The 22264-nt window shown below is 41.7% G+C and overlaps 1 protein-coding gene across 2 annotated transcripts; it reads right to left on the bottom strand.

Moving 5' to 3' along the window:
* Nucleotides 1-5001: 5001 nt before the first annotated feature.
* micall2a (mical-like 2a) lies at nucleotides 5002-20347 on the bottom strand. Of its 2 annotated transcripts, XR_002475706.2 has the most exons (19): nucleotides 19950-20347; nucleotides 19008-19056; nucleotides 16924-17065; nucleotides 16418-16596; nucleotides 12955-13088; nucleotides 12368-12874; nucleotides 12079-12236; nucleotides 11804-11879; nucleotides 11124-11329; nucleotides 10894-11004; nucleotides 10744-10803; nucleotides 10506-10570; nucleotides 10212-10329; nucleotides 9002-9104; nucleotides 8837-8910; nucleotides 8110-8224; nucleotides 7456-7489; nucleotides 6354-6400; nucleotides 6189-6277 (listed from the first exon to the last, which is right to left on the bottom strand). XR_002475706.2 is itself a non-coding variant. In XM_021624939.2 (18 exons), exons 1-18 carry the CDS (start codon nucleotides 20090-20092, stop codon nucleotides 6195-6197), a joined length of 2370 nt encoding a protein of 789 aa, XP_021480614.2. In that variant the 5' UTR covers nucleotides 20093-20346; the 3' UTR covers nucleotides 5002-6194. The 2 variants fall into 2 exon arrangements, 1 of the variants encoding a protein (XP_021480614.2); XM_021624939.2 differs by lacking the exon at nucleotides 7456-7489 and having other exon boundaries at nucleotides 5002-6277; nucleotides 19950-20346.
* Between the last annotated feature and the right edge of the window lie 1917 nt (nucleotides 20348-22264).

Genomic DNA, 22264 nt, shown 5'->3' with positions numbered 1-22264 from the left:
TGGGGATTTCATGTGTGTTAACACAGCTACAAACGCAGAGAGCAAACACTTCGACAACAGTGCATAAATGTCTCGATATATTAAACAACCAGACAATAAATAACCTATTCAATTCCAGGGATTTGCATGAGAAATGGGAGTATTAGTGAACACAGACATCCTCAACATCTACTTTGAAAAGAAGACTGACTTCAAACATTATCCTGTGAGTGAGAGGAAAGGAGAAGAGAGCCAAGCCTGACAGAGAGAGAGCCATGTCTGCCTCTCAGTTTTTGGCATATCTGTGCACACAATACCATAGATTAGTACAGTGTCACCACAGATCTGCAATAAGCTAATTACTTAATTAGCTGACCCAATTCTAGAAGCTTCTTTTAGCATATTTACACCTAACACATAGCTGTGATTCATGACGACTGGGTTTATTTACGGGGTTACAATTACGAGGGTGAAATAGAAAATGTTATGGTCAATAATGCTCCTTTCATGAAAGTTCTGTAAAATTACATTTGTGATCATGTAAAACATTTCCAGTCCATCACGTACTCATGATTAGAATGCTCAGACTACTTGATATGCGCAGCTACTTTACGTCCGCTATGCGTCAGTGTCGGTGTGTCCCTGTTGAAACAATTAAGTTGAATCTGGGAATGATTTCACTGCACTCACAATAATTCTGGACAATGGAGCATGAGGGTTAAACATAAAAATAATTTTCTTATTAGGTTGAAATGGATTAATTTACATTTTCTCCTCGCATACTTTACATATACTGTATGATCTCTTGCACAGCGCAGGAAGGTTTGGGTAAAAGAGCACTATTTGTATAAGATGAACTCATCTATATGCTAATTCATTGGCATGTAGACCTGCTTCATTTCTCTGATTCATTCCTGTTTACCTATTAGCTGTTATAGATGCAAAAGGAAATTGGAATATTAAAAACCAAAAAGCTGAGGGCTACAAAGCATTAGCAGTACATCACCTGTTATTATAGTCGTATTAGGGTGCCACTGTTGGCCTTTGTTTAAGCTGCGCCCAAGAGCCAGGCTCCAAGTGAGGTTTCGTAAATAAAATGAGCCATCCCTTTAGTTAAGTGGGACCTGGTGCACCTGACAAACCATAATGAGGTTTCAGATGTACCTAAGCCGAGACAATGTTTTATGGAAACGGGACCAAAGCCTGTCTTAATATGGAGCTAAGGTTTCTTTTCAGGGGGGGCAGTCAAACTTAGTGTCTCAAAGCAACTCTGTTACATGTGCTTAGAACTACTGTGCAAGTTGAATACAACTACCTTTACTAAAACGACACATGGCAACACCAACATGGGCTTATATGGGAGATGTGACAGATCATATTACAACCAGAGCCTAAATGCTAATGTAATTTCACATGAACTGGGCTTAAAGAGATCCAAATCGACCAGTCGCTGATACCCACTTCCGTTGTGTTTAAGAGGATGACAACCTCCCCCTTATTGTCTAAGTAATTCACCAAAATTGCCACTTACAGCCGCTCAGAGTCGTACGTTTCATCTTGGAGCTTCCTCTGGTCTTTGCTACTCATCCCATTCCGACTTCCTTCCCGAAAACGCCACCACTTCATTAACCTTGCCAAGCAAGAGATAAGACAGGCATTGCATCAAAGCAGTCTGCCCACAGAGAGAACAGAGCCCAGTCTCTCCACTACACAGCAGCCTTCACACACGCCCAAGCAGACACTACACAGACTCATGCGAAACTCACGAGCTTGTGTTCTAAACTATCTGTCACTCAGAGGCTGTCTGAGAAACTAACTACCATATATCCGTTATGTTTTAAACAGTATTGAGTGAGAAGTGTGTTTTTTGAAAGCAAGGTTAGCTTCCCACAATGCACTGTCCACAATTGGAGCACTGTCCAGAACACATCCAGGAGTCTGAAGGGAACATATTGTACCATACTGTAGAGTACTCAGTTACACAGAAACACTGTCGATGTTGCATTGACCTCTGACCTTAGAGGCATGGACATGAAAGGAATGCTTGATGGAAAAGGCAGTGGAAAATAACTATTACCAAAATAAAGTAATTGGCTCTGACAGCAATAATTACTGTAGCAACATATTACAAATATTTACTAAAATAATTTACAAGACTTCTATTTCTACTACACGTTTGTTTCACTTAATCCCTCTGCCCACAATTTCTGAAAAAAAATAAAGGGTAGAACATTTTCCTTTGGAGGAAACTGCAAATCCCTGTCTGGATTCTGTTAAAAGGCTTAAAATGTCACTAAATGCCAGGGCTGAGACTCCTGCTAACATGTAGGTCTTTAAGACAAGATGTTAAAGCGTTGAAAGTTACCTGAAATTGACGAGGTTAATATTCTTATCGCAAACTGAGGGGTTCTGTGAAAGTGGATATTGAAAAAAGGTAGACGGCACAGTAACCCTTCATATTAGAGGGTATCAAACAGGACTTATGCAGTGTAAACAGCAATTACTCATTGAATTGTTTATCATAGTCCTTAGATACTGGAATACAACAGCATAATTCAAAGAAATTAAATAACATGGAGAAGACATCACTATCTTCATATGGGGGTATTACTATTATATTACACCAACCAAACTGTTCTTGCATAGCAGACTGGAATTCAACAATAAAATCACTTAAAAACATCCCTTTATGGAACATCTGAAATGCCAAATATGTCCACAGATGCATCTCACTTATGATTAGCACACTTTCTGATATCAAAAGGACCAAAGGCCAAATTCTGTTCCTGGGTTTCTTTGGAGACCATCCTCTCTGGGTTTTCAGCCAAATGTGAATCGCAGGTAAAATACAGTGAAGTCCGTCATCCACGGAGCCAGCACATAGGCTGAGGAGAGTGAGACGTTCTGGCATCTATTAAGACTTACGTTATGTATATTGTGTTGGGAGGGGAATTTTACTGATCCATAAAACCAGCAGGAAAAGGATAAGTGTGAGAGTTTTATAAGACCCTGTGGTAAAGCAACTGCATTGCAGAATCTCTGTTAAGTTAAAAGTTGCTCTGGCGTTGAGCAGAAAGTCAGGAAGAATCCTGCATGCCCACTGATAACATGGTTGGATTAGGGATGTTTAAGGGAAGTGAAAATTATTCATTTGAGATGGATGAAAGCTGCACTTGTCAAGTCTACCAGTCATGTACTTTATATATTTAATTTCCAGTAGCCAGCACGCATAATTTCTCCTCAATGCAAATTTCTACACTGAAATTGTGAGCATATTTACCTCGGCTCGCTCAAAACGTTCTTACACAAAAAAAGTATTGTCTCTAAAAAATGAATTCTCCATTGAAGTCAAACAGTGAACAAAACAATGCGATTGCTATATTGAGAAACTAATTTTACACATACATTTACAATTTAATGACTACACAAACTTTCATTTGAAAGTATGCTTTAAGATGAAATGAATGTGACGCAGTTTAGACCCTGGTTATAGCACATCTAATGACAACTTCTAGCACATGCTCAACTGTGTTTAGTGTCTGTCAGTCCACTAAAAGGGTTGCAACTACTGTATGATGTCATAAAGTCTTTCCCTTTCACTTAGTGTTGGTCTTACAGCCTAGCAACTCATAGAACATTTCTCTCTCTGTACAAATATTATGATCTCTCTGATGAGAATTAAGTCTCCAGCCTGGATGGCCAATAAATTAGAGGCACGCTTCTCGTTTACTCATCAGAGCTAATGAGCCTGATAAAATTACCTCGAGGATCATAATTACAAGCTAGTGGCAGAGACTCTGGCACTCTGAATGAGTACAACACACACACACAGAAACACATTTTACACAGAGGGGTTTTTAAACACACAGGCCCTCAAAAATACTTACTGGTGCAATGTAACTATAGCAATTTAGGCTAAAATGATCAAATATAAATTACCCTAGATGGGTAGTGTACTTGATGTAAAACATGCAATACAATGTTCTTCTATGCCATAATATCTTGCGATCCTCCACATTGAGATTTACTGGTAAGAATACCTGTCTGTAGAGTATGGCACAAATCCATATAAAAAAATCATTTCAATTCATTGAATGTAAAACCCTGAATAAGTCAGTATAACATGTGTATTTTGTTAGAGCCAGTACAACACATTGCCACCCTTTCATAAAGATGAACCACTCCATCAGTAAAGGCATATTTTGATGGACAGCGTGGACACAAGAGCTCACCTCAGAGGATTTTGTTTCAGCACATTCACAGGACGAATTGTTTTACTTATGAATATTAATGTCCCTCTAATTTGAGGCCGTTGTTAATGCTTGTCGCTAGGAGCCTGGCAAATCAGGTCCCATTCCTGTTAAAACCATGTATTAGACACCCCCCTGACACTAAGCCCTCGCCTTTGATTCTTAATTGCAGAAGCGCAAGCATTTGCAGTAGATGGGGCGCAAAGCTTTAATTAACTCTATCACACGTATTCTGTCTTGACTGTCACCCACATCACGCATGGTGTACTGCACCAATACCATCCCCAGTTTCTCTCAGCTAGAAAGATGCCGTTCCAAGTTCATGATCACAATTTCATGCCTCTTCAATTGGGGATGTGTTGTTTATAAGTAGCTGCAAATGTTGACGTGAACAAATTATCTTGATGCCTTCCCTAAAACCCACATTAAATGCAGAAAAGTATGTAGCTCTGAACAATAACTGAGTTTTGATACTTAGTGTCCCGGCATAGCTGGTCCAGAACCAAAACATGTTAGATGAGGACTGATCTGTACAGTAACAAAAAAAAAAAATCAGGCTGTAACTTTGTGCTTCTATGAGATAGAACTCAAGGATCAGTTAAGATTTTTCATTAGGAACTGAACAGTCTCTCACATGTGAAGAAATCAATTCAACATACATCCCCTACAGTTGAAGGAACATGTTAATTGAAACTATAAAACATCATGGCCGATAATTGCTTAAAGGCCAACTTAAACTTAAAAAGTTAGATACGAGTGCTTTCAAAAGAAAGGATGTTCAAATTATTTATTGGACAGCAAACTCATTTCAATGAAAAATATAAATACACATCATGTACAGATTCATTTAACATTCTTTCCAATTTTTTAAAGTCACGAGACACTGGGACCTGTGCATACCTCAAACAGCAGTTTCACAGATGACGCCAAATGCCAACAATGTTTACTTAAAACAATGCTTCAGCAGATCATTCTATACTAATGTATGTTTAATTAAACCAGGTTTAAGATTAAAAGCTCAATACAACCACTAGTCTATAAGCCTTTTCCTGTGCATAAGCTACTGCTCTACGTAAGCTTTCACAATGTTATTGCATCAGCAGAGTTGGAACTTTTTGCAGCATTTATAAAATTAGCAAAGAAATTAACTGTCTGTACTGTGGCGAATTGGATTCAGGTTCCTGCCTGGTTCCTATAAGGTAAAACCATGGTGCCACCTACAGCACGACAGGAGAAATACAGCCTTTAAAATGTGGCAGTGTAGAACACGCTGCTCACCACTTCACTGGTCTAGACAGATTCCACTCAAAATGTTACTGTTTGTAATAACATACTTTTTGGAAGCATAATAAAATACATTGGTATTAAAATAGACATACTGGAGCTAAAAACATCACTCAAAGGCACTCTTCTTTTGATACTAACTTCTTAAATCACAGTGATATGGATTCTCCTTCACCATTATCCGGTGCCACAACACCAGTTACATCATTTTGCATTTGACTCATTCTAACAGTGACTCTTGAACACCTCTTCACAACAATCCCAAACTAGATGTGTGGGGGGAAAAAAAGTTAAAGTTAAGCAAACCATGAGCTAAATTGTGATCTTAGATATACACCACACCTTACAAGGGACAAAAACAGCACCTTATGATCAGTCAAGTGTCATGAGACCCATCTCAAGAACAACTGAACACTAAATGAAGAGTGAAAGCCGGGAGTCTTCTCAAACAAAAAGCATTTCTAAATGAAACTTTGCGACGAAACCCCAACTTGATCTGATAAGTAGCTGAAAAAAAGTTGGTCTTTGACCTTCAGATCTTTCAGGATGAGCAACAGACAAACTCCAATACCAGCATGAACACAAGTTGGTGTACAGACGCACTTGAAAATATAAACCTTATTTAAATACGATCCAGACACATTGGAAAATGCATACCCCCGCCAGAGCAGGGTAGAACAATCAAAACACGGCGACCTTTTTACTACTTTTTCGTCTGAACAGCATTTTGAAGGACTTCCTCTTGATTTTGGATTTTTTAAGTCCTGTCCACCAGAACAGAGAAAATGACATTAAGGAACATCCCAGGGTTTACAGACAGTGGCATTTTAAAATACTCACCAAGAGTCTGCATCATTTCATTCAACTGCTGATCCTCTTCATCTTCCCTAAAATAGAGAACATGTTTAGGTTTTTCAAGTTACACATCCAGCTTGACCTCAGTGACCGCTTGAGACCATTGCAGATATTGAAATGCTCCTCACATTTAAAAAAGAAAATGGGTCACAACTAGAGGTCGACCGACTATGATTTTTCAACGCCGATACCGATTATTTGGAGGACCAAAAAAGCAGATACCGATTAATCGTCCGATTTTGTATTTATAATAATAACAATTACAACAATACTGAATGAACACTTATTTTAACTTAATATAATACATCAATAAAATAAATTTAGCCTCAAGTAAATAATGAAATATGTTCAATTTGGTTTAAATAATGCAAAAACAAAGTGTTGGAGAAGTAAAAGTGCAATACGTGCTATGTAAGAAAGCTAACGTTTCAGTTCCTTGCGCAGAACATATGAAAGCTGGTGGTTCCTTTTAAAACAAGTCTTCAATATCCTAAGGTAAGAAGTTTTAGGTTGTAGTTATTATAGGAATTATAGGAGTACTTCCCTCTATACCATTTGTATTTCATTAACCTTTGACTATTGGATGTTCTTATAGGCACTTTAGTATTGCCAGTAACAGTAAAGCTCCCGTCCCTCTCCTCGCTCCTCCCTGGGCTCGAACCAGCAACACAACGACAACAGCCACCATCAAAGCAGCGTTACCCATGCAGAGCAAGGGGAACAACCACTAGAAGGCTCAGAGCGAGTGATGTTTGAAACTATTAGCGCGCGCTAACTAGTTAGCCACTTCACTTTGGTTACACCAGCCTCATCTTGGGAGTTGATAGGCTTGAAGTCATAAACAACGCAATGCTTGACACACAACAAAGAACTGCTGGCAAAACGTACGAAAGTGCTGTTTGAATGAATGTTTACGCGCCTGCTTCTGCCTACCACCGCTCAGTCAGATACTGTATGCTCAGTCAGATTATATGCAACACAGGACACGCTAGATAATATCTAGTAATATAAACCATGTGTAGTTAACTAGTGATTATGATTGATTGTTTTTTTTATAAGATAAGTTTAATGCTAGCTTGCAACTTACCTTTGCTTACTGCATTCGCGTAACAGGCAGTCTCCTTGTGGAGTGCAACGAGAGAGAGGCAGGTCGTTATTGCGTTGGACTAGTTAACTGTAAGGTTGCAAGATTGGATCCCGAGCTGACAAGGTGAAAATCTGTCGTTCTGCCCCTGAATGAGGCAGTTAACCCACCGTTCCTAGGCAGTCATTGAAAATAAGACTGTGTTCTTAACTGACTTGCCTAGTAAAATAAAAGGTATATAAAAAAAAAATATATATATATATATATATACACACACACACACAGCCTTGCGAAAGTATTCGGCCCCCTTGAACTTTGCGACCTTTTGCCACATTTCAGGCTTCAAACATAAAGATATAAAACTGTATTTTTTTTGTGAAGAATCAACAACAAGTGGGACATAATCATGAAGTGGAACGACATTTATTGAAATATCCAAACTTATTTAACAAATCAAAAACAGAAAAATTGGGCGTGTGTGTGTGTATATATATATATATTTTTTTAAATTAAAAATCGGCACCCAAAAATACCGATTTCCGATTGTTATGAATTTGAAATCGGCCCCAATTAATCGGCCATTCCGATGAATCGGTCGACCTCCAGTCACAACTCGCATCAAATTGTGCAAGCAATAAAGTTGCGCTAGTTCCCTACCTGAGCCTGTCTTCATCCAGTCCTTCTACAATGGCGTTTCTACAGTTCACAATCTCCATCAGCCTCTCCATCAGACTGCTCTCTCGCCGACGCTCCTCTGTCGACTTCAGATGATCTGTGACACCAGGGATAAGAAGACCTACGTTAGACATGGGAGCACTACACCACTACATGGGAGCACTACACCACTACATGGGAGCACTACACCACTACATGGGAGCACTACACTACTACATGGTAGCACTACACTACAACATGGTAGCACTACACTACAACATGGTAGCACTACACTACAACATGGTAGCACTACACTACAACATGGTAGCACTACACTACAACATGGTAGCACTACACTACAACATGGTAGCACTACACTACAACATGGTAGCACTACACTACAACATGGTAGCACTACACTACAACATGGTAGCACTACACTACAACATGGTAGCACTACACTACAACATGGTAGCACTACACTACAACATGGTAGCACTACACTACAACATGGTAGCACTACACTACAACATGGTAGCACTACACTACAACATGGTAGCACTACACTACAACATGGTAGCACTACACTACAACATGGTAGCACTACACTACAACATGGTAGCACTACACTACAACATGGTAGCACTACACTACAACATGGTAGCTGCTGATCTGTTAGGGGGATGTAAAGTGAACAGTTGAGGTGCTGTGTGAACATTGTGCCTCCTACCTGGTTTCTCCAACAGTCTGCGCAGCTCACCCTCCACCCCAGGCTGCTGCTCCTCCAGGTCTTGAGTCTTAGCTCTGACAAATGCAATAAGTGATTTTTAAGCCATTGTAAACCCGAAATAGTGCAGATACATTTGGGTAACATTTAAACTTGACAAGTACTCACATGTACACAAGCTCTGACTCCCTCCTAATGCATGTCTGCTTCTTTTGGATCAGGTTGAACCAGTCAACCATCAGAGGGTCCATCAAAATGTCCCCCCTGCCCTCTGCAAAAGGCCAGTGAAGTTCATTGGCAATACATAAAAATAAATAACATCTATTTGTGCAGGACTTATGAACAAAATGAATCAGTGTTCCAGTCCAACATGCACATTGAGCCTTTGTCAGTGCCTAAGGGCTCTGGGTATGCAAACACACCAGCCACAACCAATAGTACAAACTGGGCTGAGAGAGAGAAGAGTGTCCCATTAACTCCCCCTGCCTCCTATCAGCAGGACAGACAGGTGCATGTAAGGAGTGAGGGAGGGAGTAAAGCAGTGAACCAGATAATAATATTAATATAACTGTGCCCAGATGGTGACCTTGAGCAGAGCAATCAGGCCCCCCTACTGCTCCTGCTCTGTTTGCAGCCACAGCCAGTCTCTGGGGCTGGTCAGCTCTTCACCACCACCTCTCTATCACTCAAGGGAGATGGATAGTATCAGAGAGGGAGAAGGTGCCCTCATGTGGGCAGTGCCTGCCTCTCGCCTCATTGGGCCGTAGAGGAGGGAAATGGAACCTGTTCGCCAGTCACACCTCTCCCCTCCAGGCTGTGTGGGTTTGGATTCCTGTGTAAAGTCCCAGGTGGGCTGCAGGGATAACATGCTCACCATCAGAGCACAACTCAAAACTGAGAATAGTGGAGGGACTGGGCCATTTCAATTGAAGTACATTAATAAATATCTAATCATAAAGGCTGGTCTATTTGGAAGTTTACTTGGAAATAAACTTTGATAGAAGGGGAGAATCTCAATTGCACACTCTCCCCTTCTCAAAACCCATTGGAGAAGGTCAGAGGGGAGGGGCTTCTGGCTTTCTCATCCAACGGGTTGAGGAGGAGCAGGCAATTGAGATTCTCCCATGGTGTCCTTCAAAATCCTGTCCTGACAAAAGACCCAGTTAAGGTTGAAACATGGTCAGTCTTCTTTAACATAACTGTGTGCAGAAACACTTGTCATTTAAGTCCTTCAAAAGCCAGACCAGTCCCAAAACCAATAACTTAACTAAAACGAGAAAGTGTATGCAGAAGACCTCCCTCTCACTGGCAATCGCTATTAGTCAACATCAACAGAGGGAGGGACACTGGGAGTAAAGGGAAGTTCAATGGAAAGTACCTTCCTCACAGCTGCGAAGCCTCTTCTCCATCTCCACTCCCTTCCTCTCCAAGTCACCCAGGATGTCTCCAATCTCACACAGCTCCTTCACTATCTGGTCCATGGGGATGTGATGGGACTTACATTGAACAAAACAAAGAAAAACCCATGGTGTCAATTGCTAATCCTGTGTATTTATTTAACTGACATGAAAATTTCATAAGAATGACATATTATCACATAGTAGAGCTTATCAGAGGAAATAACTATCCTAACATGCCACTCTTTATGTATGAGACATAACTGATAACTTACCGAGGGTGACCTCATTTCAGACTGGGAGGTGTTTGTGGGTGACAAATACTTTCCATTTTTGGAGCCTAAGAGGTAGATAAAAGAGGATTATTACATATTTAATGGCTGACAATCAGGGAGCCATTGTCACACAAGACTTAACCTCGGAAAATAAACAAGCTAGGACATATATAAAAAAAAGATTAAAACATCAATGGTTGAGAATGTCTGGTAATAGAAAGTGAAGGCCCAGTCTAACCTGTGGAGCTCTGGCGAAGCGGTTTAGGAGATATAGGGGGAGAATTGCCATCCGTTGAGCCTAAAAAAAAATGTAACAGATTAAACTGCAATATATAGATTACAAATATATTGTGGCAATGCAATCACTGAATGGAGTTCTTGTCTTTACCCAATCCTGCAAAGCTGTGGTGAGGCTTATTTGGAGTGGGAACCCTGTGCCAGACAGGAACCAGGGGAGGAGTGGACAACAGAGGAGTAGAATAATTACCATCTTTAGTACCTAGAAGGTGAAGCGCGATATAATTTAAAATCCCAACAAGTCTTTGAAAATGTTTAGGGTCTCAAATGATTGAGTAATCACTACTCTGCCAAGTATAGAGGATAATAAAAAGCATGTACCCAAGCCTCCAGAGCCGCAATGGGGCTGCTTGGGAGACGGAGCTCTGTGAGACACCGGGCCAGGTGGAGGAGGGTTGAAGGCAGGTGGGGGAATCGGAGGAGAGGTAGAGTGGATGTTGACGACGATACTAGTAGCAAAGGACTTCAAGATGGCTTCAGGTTTGGGTTGCTCAACAATGATCGCTTGGTTCTCAGAGTCAGAGGTCCTGGAGAAAGAGGGTGCATGTAAGGAGCAGGAAGATATTGGACTTTCCCCTGAAATCAACCATTTTGGATTGAACATACAGTAAGTAAAAAAAGAACATTCAGCCTCACCTTATATTTAGAAATAATGGAGGTGAGAAAACAGTGGAGGGGGTCATCAGGGGGAATTCTGGGAAACTAGTTAGTGGTGCACTAGGGTTCATTTCAGCCATAGCACTCCTTGGGACTTGTGAGGATGGGGGAGGAGAGTGGCTGCAATTTGAGCCAGTCAGCCATAACAGAGCAGGGCGAGGCAGGATGAATCCGCAGGCTGGAGGAGTGGATACATGAGACGCCCAACTGGTTAGCGCTCCAGATCAGATATATAATTGAATCTCTCACCCGGGTGACAATACCTGCCTTCCCTTTGTGTGGATGTACAGGATTAGAAAGAAAGTGGTTAATAAATAGATAACTGATGAGCAGTCCAAACTTACTTCAGTCCTGGTCCATTTTTAACAGGCTTGAGCTTTGATCGCCAGTTAACAGGAGCCTCTGCACGGTCTGCATTTACTGCCAAAGAAATACATTTTGAAAGGAGACTATTATTCAAGCTCATTATCAAATTCTACAACTCAATTTAGTGTTTAAAAAAAACATTAAAAAAAGAGGGCTAAACAAGCTGGGATGTGCAAATTAAAAAAGGATGTTAGTGAAGACTGCTAATGCACTAGAAGCTCATCTTATTTTCATGCTCTTAAAATAAACTTGCCTTTGATGGTGGAGGATACGGTTGTTGGTCTGGCGCTGGCTTTGTTGACAGTGTTAAGCAATTCCTTATTGCTGGTGAAGAGTTGTCCTGCTGTGCCTGGCCCACATTCAGCCTGATTCCAGCTGGGGAGGTCATCTGAGTTTACCATATCTCCAAACCTGGGAAGCAATACTATCACCATTAGGTTTGGAAATGTACATTTAATATTAGCTGACATCCACAAAATGAGATGAACTGTGCACACTTGAAGACTAAAAGCCTGTAGGTAAACACATAAGCCTTTTCTCACCTCCTTTCTGCTGGTCGGATAACAAAGTATCTGGTGTTATTGTTGTTGCAGTTCGCCTCAACTAGTTTCTTGGTAATGACGGCCCTGGCTCGGTTCTTCTCTTCCTCAGGACTCAGGGGCACCCTCGGCAGTACCGAGGGCTTCTGGCTGCTGGAGGGGGCCTCTGGGGTGGAGGAAGATGACTGGAAGAACCTCTGCCGTGCTGCCTGGGTTCTCTGGGCCGAGCTGGTCCATGGTTGGGGAGCTGGGGTGGTGGTCTCCACGGGCTTCAAGACACCCTTGATGGGAGTCAAAGGCACAGAGGTGGGGCGGGACACAGACTGGACTCTGCTGGTGTCACTTTTGAATTCAACGTTGGCACTTGGGCATCCGGTCTGGATGACAACCCCAGAGGGAGGCTTGTTGTAGTCATTCTTGGTGTTCTGGTGGTCATTACAGATGAAGCAACCTGGCTCCTTCCCTGGTTTATAGGCCCCAGCCAGGAGGACGTTGGAGCATTCACTGCACCTGGTGAAAGGTGCAACAAAGGTATCAACATGTTTTAACCATAATGATGGAGCTGCTGTCTGTTTAAAGCGGAGATTTACTTGAAGCAGCTCCTGTGGTAAAGCTTCCCATCGATGAAGTGCCGTTGGACCAGATGAACGTGGCATTTGCACACAACACATTTACTGCTGAGAGTGCCCGTCTTATTGGAGCTCTCCACCAATACATCTGTCTTCTGTGGAGGGGAGAGAGAACAATTAAGCGTTTGTCATGTACTCATGTAATTTTTTTTTTTTTTTTTAAGTCTGTCAACTGCATTTATTTTCAGCAAAAATGTCATGTTCATATAAATATTTACACAAGATTCAACAACTGAGACATACTGAACAAGTTCCACAGACATGTGACTAACAGAAATGAAATGTGTCCCTGAACAAAGGGGGGGTGGGTCAAAAGTAAGTCAGTATCTGGTGTGGCCACCAGCTGCATTAAGTACTGCAGTGCATCTCCTCATGGACTGCACCAGCTTTACCAGTTCTTGCTGTGAGATGTTACCCCACTCTTCCACCTAGGCACCTGCAAGTTCACAGACATTTCTGGGGGGGGGGGGGGGGGGGGGGGCTAGCCCTCACCCTCCGATCCAACAGATCTCAGACAAGGTCCGGGCTCTTCGCTGGCCATGGCAGAACACTGCCATTCCTGTCTTGCAGGAAATCACACACAGAACAAGCCATATGGCTGGTGGCATTGTCATGCTGGAGGGTCATGTCAAAATGAGCCTGCGGGAAGGGTACCACATGAGGTAGGTGGAGGCCTTCCCTGTAACTAATGCACAGCGTTGAGATATGCCTGCAATGACAAGCTCAGTCCTATGATGCTGTGACACACCGCCCCAGACCATGAAGGACCTTCTACCAAATCACTCCCGCTTTAGAGTACAGGCCTTGGTGTAACACTCATTCCTTCGACGATAACCTCAAACTCAACCCCAACCATCACCCCTGGTGAGACAAAACAGTCAGTGAAGAGCACTTTTTGCCAGTCCTGTCTGGTCCAGCAACGGTGGTTTGTGCCCATAGGCAACGTTGTTGACGGTGATGTCTGGTGAGGACCTGCCTTACTACAACAGGCCTACAAATCCTCAGTTCAGCCTATTGCGGACAGTCTGAGCACTGATGGAGGGATTGTGCATTCCCGGTGTAACTTGGGCAGTTGTTGCCATCCTGTACCTGTCCCGCAGGTGTGATGTTCGGATATACCGATATTGTTACACGTGGTCGGCCACTGCGAGGACGATCCTGTCTCCCTGTAGCGCCGTCTTAGACGTCTCACAGTACGGACAATGCAATTTATTGCCCTTGCCACACCTGCAGTCCTCATGCGTCCTTGCAGCATGCCTAAGGCACGTTCACACAGATGAGCAGGGACGCTGGGCATCTTTAGTTTGGTGTTTTTCCAGTCAATAGAAAGGCCTCTTTAGTGTCCTAAGTTTTCATAACTGTGACCTTAATTGTCTACCATCTGTAAGCTGTTAGTGTCTATACGACCGTTCCACAGGTGCATGTTGATTAATTGTTTATAATTCATTGAACGAGCATGGGAAACAGTGTTTAAACTGTTTACAATGAAGATCTGTGAAGTTCTTTGAAAGACAGGGTCCTGAAAAAGGGACGTTTCTTTTTTTGCTGGGTTTAGATACATTACATGACCAAAGGTATGTGGACACCTACTCATCAAACATCTCATTCCAAAATCATGGGCATTCATTTGGAGTTGGTCCCCCCTTTACTGCTATAACAGCCTCCACTCTTCTGGGAAGGCTTTCCACTACATGTTGGAACACTGCTGCAGGAACTTGCTTCCATTCAGCCACAACAGCATTAGTGAGTTCGGGCACTGATGTTGGAAATGAGGCCTGGCTCACAGTTGGCAGGCCAATTCATCCCAAAGGTGTTAGATGGAGTTAAGGTCAGGGGTCTGTGTCAACAAAACAAAGGAGATGATCATGAACTTCAGAAAACAGCAGACGGAGCACCCCCCTATCCACATCGACAGGACAGCAGTGGAGAAGGTGGAAAGCTTTAAGTTCCTTGGCGTACACATCACGGACAAACTTAAAAATGGTCCACCCACACAGACAGCGTGGTGAAGGCGCAACAGCGCCTCTTCAACCTCAGGAGGCTGAAGAAATTTGCCTCGTCATTCAAACTTTTACAGATGCACAATCGAGAGAATCCTGTCGGGCTGTATCACCGCCTGGAACAGCAACTGCTCCACCCACAACCGTAAGGCTCTCAAGAGGGTAGTGAGGTCTGCACAGCGCATCACTGGGGGCAAACTACCTGCCCTCCAGGACACCTACACCACCCGATGTCACAGGAAGGCCATAAAGATCATCAAGGACAACAACCACCCGAGCCACTGTCTGTTCACCCCGCTATCATCCAGAAGGCGAGGTCAGTACAGGTGCATCAAAGAGGGGACCGAGAGACTGAAAAACAGCTTCTAACAGCCATCACTAACATTGAGTGGCTGCTGCCAACATACGGACTCAAATCTCTAGCCACTTTAATAACTAAAAGTGGGATGTAATAAATGTATCACTAGTCATTTTAAACAATGCCACTTTATATTATGTTTACATACCCTACATTACACATCTCATATGTATATACTGTACCATCTACTGCATCTTACCTATGCCGTTCGGACATCAATGTATTTATATGTACATATTCTTATTCATTCCCTTACACTTGTGTGTGTATATAAGGTAGTGTTTGTGAAATTGTTAGATTACTGCATGGTCAGAACTAGAAGCACAAGCATTTCACTACACTCGCATTAACATCTGCTAACCATGTGTATGTGACCAATAAAATGTTGATTTGATTTTGAATCGTCACTCCAGAGAAAGCATTTCCACTGCTCCAGAGTCCAATGGTGGCGAGCATTACACCACTCGAGCCAACGCTTGGCATTGCGATCTTAAGCTTGTGGCCGCTCGGCCATGTAAACCCATTTCATGAAGCTCCTGACAAACAGTTCTTGTGCTGACGTTGCTTCTAGAGGCAGTTTGGAACTCGGTCGTGAGCGTTGCAACAGAGGACAGATGATTTTTACACACTACAGCGGTCCCGTTCTGTGAGCTTGTGTGGCTGACTACATCGCAGCTGAGCCGTTGTTGCTCCTTGACGTTTCCGCTTCATAATAACAGCACTTACAGTTGACTGGGGCAGCTCTAGCAGGGCATACAATTTATGACTTGACGTGTTGGAAAGGTGGAATCCTATGAAGGTGCCACGTTGAAAGTCACTGAGCTCTGCAGTAAGGCCATTCCACTGCCAATATTTGTCTACAGAGATTGCATAGCTGTGTGCTTGAATTTATACACTTGTCAGCAACGGGTGTGGCTGAAATAGCCGAATCCACTAATTTGAAGGGGTGTCCACATACTTTTGTATATATAGCGTACATTCAGTAGTTCACCAAAATGTATACCTGTCCAACATCTGATAAGTTTTTTTTTTTTTTTAAGACATGAGACATGTGTACTCCTCTAACCTGAACAGCAGCTCTGGTTGCTTTGGGGGAGGTTTTCACCATGAGAGAGGAAGGAGGTGGACAATTCTCTATGACCATTTTATACACCATGGTTTTGGCCACCACCGGGAGGTTCTTCTTTCCACGTGGCTCCTCCTTGGAGCCCTCTGCTGGTCTTTTCACAGCACCCACCCCTCCAACTGGAAAAAACATTGGCCATCAGAAAGCAGAGGGTTGAGCCACAATACTCTAGTCTACAATACCTGAACCAATAGCTCAGTAGAGATGCTTTGTGCATGTGAAACTGAAATAGTTTGGATATACAACATCTTATAAACCAATAACCATAAACAATTTGAAAAAAAAAAACATTTGCCAAGTTTTCACCCGAATGAACACAACATGACACCTGTGTACTTTACACAATCACCTTAAGTAACACCTCACCAGGAAAGGAAATACTTATAGTGCAACATATAGGCTAGTGCTCCAATGTAACAAAGCTGCCTCAAGTCAGACAGTCTTACTAGGGTTGCGCCCGTGGAAGTAGTTGTAGTACTGGGAGATGTAGGTGAGGACGCTCAGTCGGTCTGGGATCCTCAGGGCCACCATGTCCTCTGCATCCAGCAGAGCAGCGATCCCCAGCTTGTCCTCTGCAACCCGGAAAGCCTGAATTTAAAATAAAACACTTGTTTTAATAACCAACCATAAAGCCATAGAGAGCCAAAAATTAGAGGGGTCAGGTATATTGGAGTACCCCCTAGTAAGCAGAACACATAACGGTTCGTAAAAATGTACAACATTTGCTTTGTAAATGTTTTTAAAAAAGCTGAGGTAGTAAGGAGAAATCGTACATAATTTGAATAACACTTTCCCAATGTTCTGGAGGGTTTCTTAATATACAAAGCAGCTACTTAATTTAACTGTAAACAAGCCAGACAAAATGGTCTCTTCAGAAATAGAAAATCGTAAAGTCCAGCCAGCAGCTGTTTGTGGCCCCATGCTGGGGAGGTCTGGACAGGGGGTGAATAATGAATAGCACATTTCCTGTGCACACTCAGCCCTGGGAAGAAGGAGGGAGAACGGGGCATTGTTCAGGATCAACCTGGACGTGCTCATTAAAATGTTAAAGTACAGCCTTGCAGAACGGCATATCCGTTCATGTTGGAGGAGAATAGCCAAACAACTTCTACATTTGAGATTCTATGTATAATAGTAACGGAATTGGCAATTGTTGCTGTACCGTAACGAAATAGAGTCTGGACAAGACAAATGCATATTTGTAGTCTGCAGTGACAGATATACCCACCACAGAGAGAAACCTGAGACACACATGAAGGACTGGGACCTCCTTGTCATGAAATACAGAGGACTACTATCAATGTGTATAGGAATACCTCAGACTAAAAATAAATAGCTACACAAAATGAGTGTTTGGACTCCACCATGGGGGAATTCCTTCCTAGCTGGTTGGTCAAATAGACTAGCATTACTAAAACAGAGAAAAAATAAAATACACTGGTTTAAAACACGTTCTTATGCAACATCCCAAGCACTGTTGTCTCACCATACTGTCTAACATTTGTAAATGGACCTTTTTCATGCGGATCGAGTAGCCCACGGATAACAGTAAGCCTCATTCATAATGAATAACCCAGGGAGTCTCTTCTGGTACTCAGGTTCTTAACAGACGCTGTGGGGGATCGGCACGACTAGCAGCTAGTGTTTTGCAACAGATCCTGGAGTGCATAGAACACTATGAGGTCTGTAATCCTCAAACTGAGGAAACCAGCACAGAGAGAATGACTAAATTATGGACAAGTTGCAGCTGCTTGACTCATTCTTATCCCAACACACTTCCTGGTGTGAAGGAAATAGGGGGGGGGGGGGGGGGGGACGACAAAAGAGTTGGTCAAATAATTCCACAAAGAGTAAGCTGGCATCTGTCAAAGTATCAATATAAATGAGTGTAACTAGCCAAAGTCACTACCAAGTGAATTGTTTACATAGTGTAAGACTGACTTGACACACTCCATGCAACTCGCAGATGACATTCTCCTCACAATAAAACAGCAACATGGGACAGACCTTGCATAGCACCCCTAGCAGAGATGGTTTCCCAAACTACAGTTGGTATTTGAATAACCTTGCCTGGGACATGAAATCCTAGGAATACATTTTGTCCAGTTATCAACTGGGAAAGACGTTCTGCATTTGGCCATTGCGTTTACATACTATGCATACTACAAGCTATGCATGCTACAAGCAATAAGTCATATTTATGGTGAGCCATCATTCTTTTCACGAGTTGCATTTAACGTCACCCTTCAGAGCAAAACTTGTTTGCCCCAGTTCAAGAGACAAACCTCTGAGATATATAGCAAAATAACCATGAATTGACTTGTGCACAATTCCAGTCCTTTGGAGACTTCGCTAATAAAAATAGGCCTGAATGTTACAAAGGACTTGATGCATTTCTAACAATGCAATCCCCTCAAACACAAACCAACTGACTTGCTGATAAGATGGTCAAACAGTTCAGTATGGTCATGTCAATGTACAACCTTTAACTGTGATGATGTTACATGCATAAATAGACAGTAAATCTTACCAAGTTGTTGTTGTCAAAAATATCCTCTTTATTCAAGGAGTCGTAGTCTCTGAATATAGAACACAGGGAAATGAATAATTCACATTGTGGAGGTTGATCAAAGGTTATTCTCAAGTGAATTTGGGTGACTAACTGCCCTGTTCAAGGAAAATAACCAGGTTTCTGGGATACATCAAAAATAATATTCTAGTCCACCAAGAAATCTTGTGGGAATGGTTATGCTGTGAGGTTTCTTTCTGTTTGCCTAGATAAATAGGTTAAATAAAAGTTTAAAAAAATATCAACCAAATTTTGTCAATCCTTTGGCTAAAAGGACGCTGGAGAGGGGGGATTCCCGCCACCATTGTTAGACAGGAAGCCACTGGGAACACTTCAAAATAAATAGAACATGATCACAAATATCACTTTATTTCTATTATATGTAGTGTTCGAGGGATTACATTCGGCCTAACGTTACATGACAACATTACTTAAACAAAAAAAACATTATTTGAAGCTATAGCCTAAGCTACAAAATGTGTTTGCAAAGTAGAAGACAAAATGACAAAAAACATTAACTGTTTGGTTATGATAAGGTACGTCGACAGTAGGCCAAGGTTTCCCAAACTCTGTAACGTTGCACGTTTTGGTTTTCGCCCTAACATTACACAGCTGATTCAAATCAGGTAATCAAGCTTTGATCATCGGAATCAGCTGTATACTGTTATGGCAACAAACAAAAAAAGTGCACAGAGTTTGGGAAACGCCGAGGTCGGTTATTCGTAATATGATTCAAAATATTACAAGTTTTAACTGTAACGTTAAAGCTAACAGCAAATGCCCATCGAAGTGTTTGGACCTATTGATTGTTTCCAGCTGGTAATGATTTGTTGCACCTGTAACCATTCCGTTGAACATCAATTCTCCACCCAAATCTATATTTTAAGTCATTATAATGCTTACATTAGGTCCGGTCTGTATTTATGGATAAGCGCACAGAACGCCAACCCGTCCCTAAAAGAAGTTGTCATGTTGATGATAGCCACATCTCGGTACCCATTGCACTGAAGTTTGCACCACTGTTGAAGCGCCTTGATGGCAGCCATCCTTCCCGGAGCGCGTCCTGTCAAATAAATGACTTCCGAAAAAAATATATACCAAAGAGAAGTATGCAACCAGTGGGTGTTATGTCTTATTTCAGGTGAGTGCAGGTAGTAGAAAGCAAGATACCGATTACCAAGAAAGAAAAGCCAGTTCAAACTGTTCAGTGTTCAATCATCAGCTGATGCTCGCGACTGATACGCTACCATTGCATACCTCATGAAAAAGTATATTGGCGTGACGCAAGGGGGCGAGGCTCTGGTTCAGTAGCCTAGTTAACGCTGTTAATTACCATTTTACACCGTGACATAATTGCATTTAATAATAATCATAGTGTGGCAATTAATCGGTAATTTTTAGTGTCTGTCCGGTTATTAAATATTCATTTGCATTATGTCCTGAATAGTCTATTTCAGAGAGGTAATAATTAGCATAAAAGTTTATAATATCAATGTTTACACTATTGTTGAAGTCTGTGTGGTTTTAATATCAATAGTTTTCATGGACAAAATGGGCTATAGGCCTACATTAACGCACTAATGAGCAGACGTTAGTGTTGAAGCCTTAATGAGCAACTCAATTAGGCTATGAATACAAAGGATTCGGCTGAGCCCTTGTTTGCTCATTTGCATATGGGTTATTTGCATATGGGTCATTTTCATTCGAAAAACCAATGATACATATTTTAAGTTACAAGTTGCAAACTCAGAAGAGGCTTAAGGTCTCCATTAAACGAATTAATCCAGACCCACATACCCATTTTGGGTCACCAATGGTGGTTTCAAATTTGAACCAAATGAGATGGGCCCAAATGAAGATTGGACAACAATCCAGAACAATTTGAGTGTGTCTGAAATTTGAGTAACATAGGAGAAACTGACCCACCAAGAACTCGACAACCTCAACTAGATGCATAACCTACAAAGAGATTAGATGGACATTGATATATTTACACACAGCAAAAAACAACAACATTTACTTGGTGTAAATAATACAAGTAGCCTAATATATAGTAGGAACAACATACCAATAAAAGAAAACAAAATACATTGGGAAAAACTTGTGTAGTAACACTGCAATTACACTAAAACGTTTTATTAACATGTTTTTTTATATATTAATTGTTTTAACATAATAGCAAAATATTTGTTACCAGACCTTGAAATCTACAGAATATAAAGATATGGATATTTGAATTATTACTGAAGCAAATGCACACTGGCAATAAATATGTGGCTGACAATGAATATACAATAATGATTGAGTAAAGGAAGGACAGTTATGATAATACCTATGGGGTTTTCTCGTTTGGGAAAAAGAACGTCCTCCGTCCTCTCTCCTCCATGACCAGGAAACCGATAAGTGGTCAAGTCATTATTGGCAAACGAAAGTGTCCTCCCCTTCTCGATAGCCAATTTTCATCAAGGATATTCATGTGTATCCTACCGCGGAAGTTTTGAAATCTTCCACACCCCCTTGGAATCAGCTTTTGTTTTGTCAGAGGAGAAAAACATGCACACGTTTAAAAACAATATGCTACTTATTGTTTGTTTTATCTACAAAATCTCTTGCACAATTAACTTAATTTGTTTTGATCACTTTACACTTATTTTGGGATCCACCCCAGTAAACGTAATTTTCCTAATGACGAGTGAGTGGAGAAGGACCGTATAATTTCAATTAAGCGCATTTCCACCCACGTTCACTCCTCGCCGACTGTCCTCGATTCACTTTTTCCTTTATCCAAGGAGGCAAGAGAGGACGGAGGAGGTGAGCAAATCAAATTGATAAAAGGCCCATGAATGGAGAAGAGATTTCATTACCAGAGGGGGGCACTGTTAGACTACAGAGAGACTTTTGAAAACATACCCTGGGCATAAGTGACATAGGCGCTTGACCCACGGCCTTTATGGTACCCCCAACTAAAAAAAATTAGTCGGGGACTCAACTTAATGTTGAGCTTCAGAATGGGATAATACACAAGGTGCAATGTCGTGCATTTTGCATTAGCAGTTTTCCTCTTGCTATGTCAGTCACTCAATTAGCTCGTCAGGTAGCATTTTTTAGATTGGTAAATTAGTCTACCTGGCTATCTAAACTTGTAGTAATTACCTACCGGGCATGAAGGGCATGTGTGCATGAGCCCCCTTTGATTTGGTTAGTCACTCTCAATCAGA

Source organism: Oncorhynchus mykiss, chromosome 12, assembly GCF_013265735.2.
Source record: "Oncorhynchus mykiss isolate Arlee chromosome 12, USDA_OmykA_1.1, whole genome shotgun sequence".
NCBI classification, from domain to species: Eukaryota; Metazoa; Chordata; class Actinopteri; order Salmoniformes; family Salmonidae; genus Oncorhynchus; species Oncorhynchus mykiss.
Note: the sequence above shows the minus strand (reverse complement) of the source record. Positions and strands in the feature narration are given on the sequence as shown.

Coding starts and splice junctions, on each gene's coding strand:
- micall2a (XM_021624939.2), bottom strand. CDS start 20,092: ATGGCTGCCATCAAGGCGCTTCAACAGTGGTGCAAACTTCAGTGCAAT. Junction 11,880..12,078: donor CGTATCCTCCACCATCAAAG/GCAAGTTTATTT, acceptor TTTCTTTGGCAG/TAAATGCAGACCGTGCAGAG. Junction 6,278..6,353: donor TGAAATGATGCAGACTCTTG/GTGAGTATTTTA, acceptor TCTGGTGGACAG/GACTTAAAAAATCCAAAATC.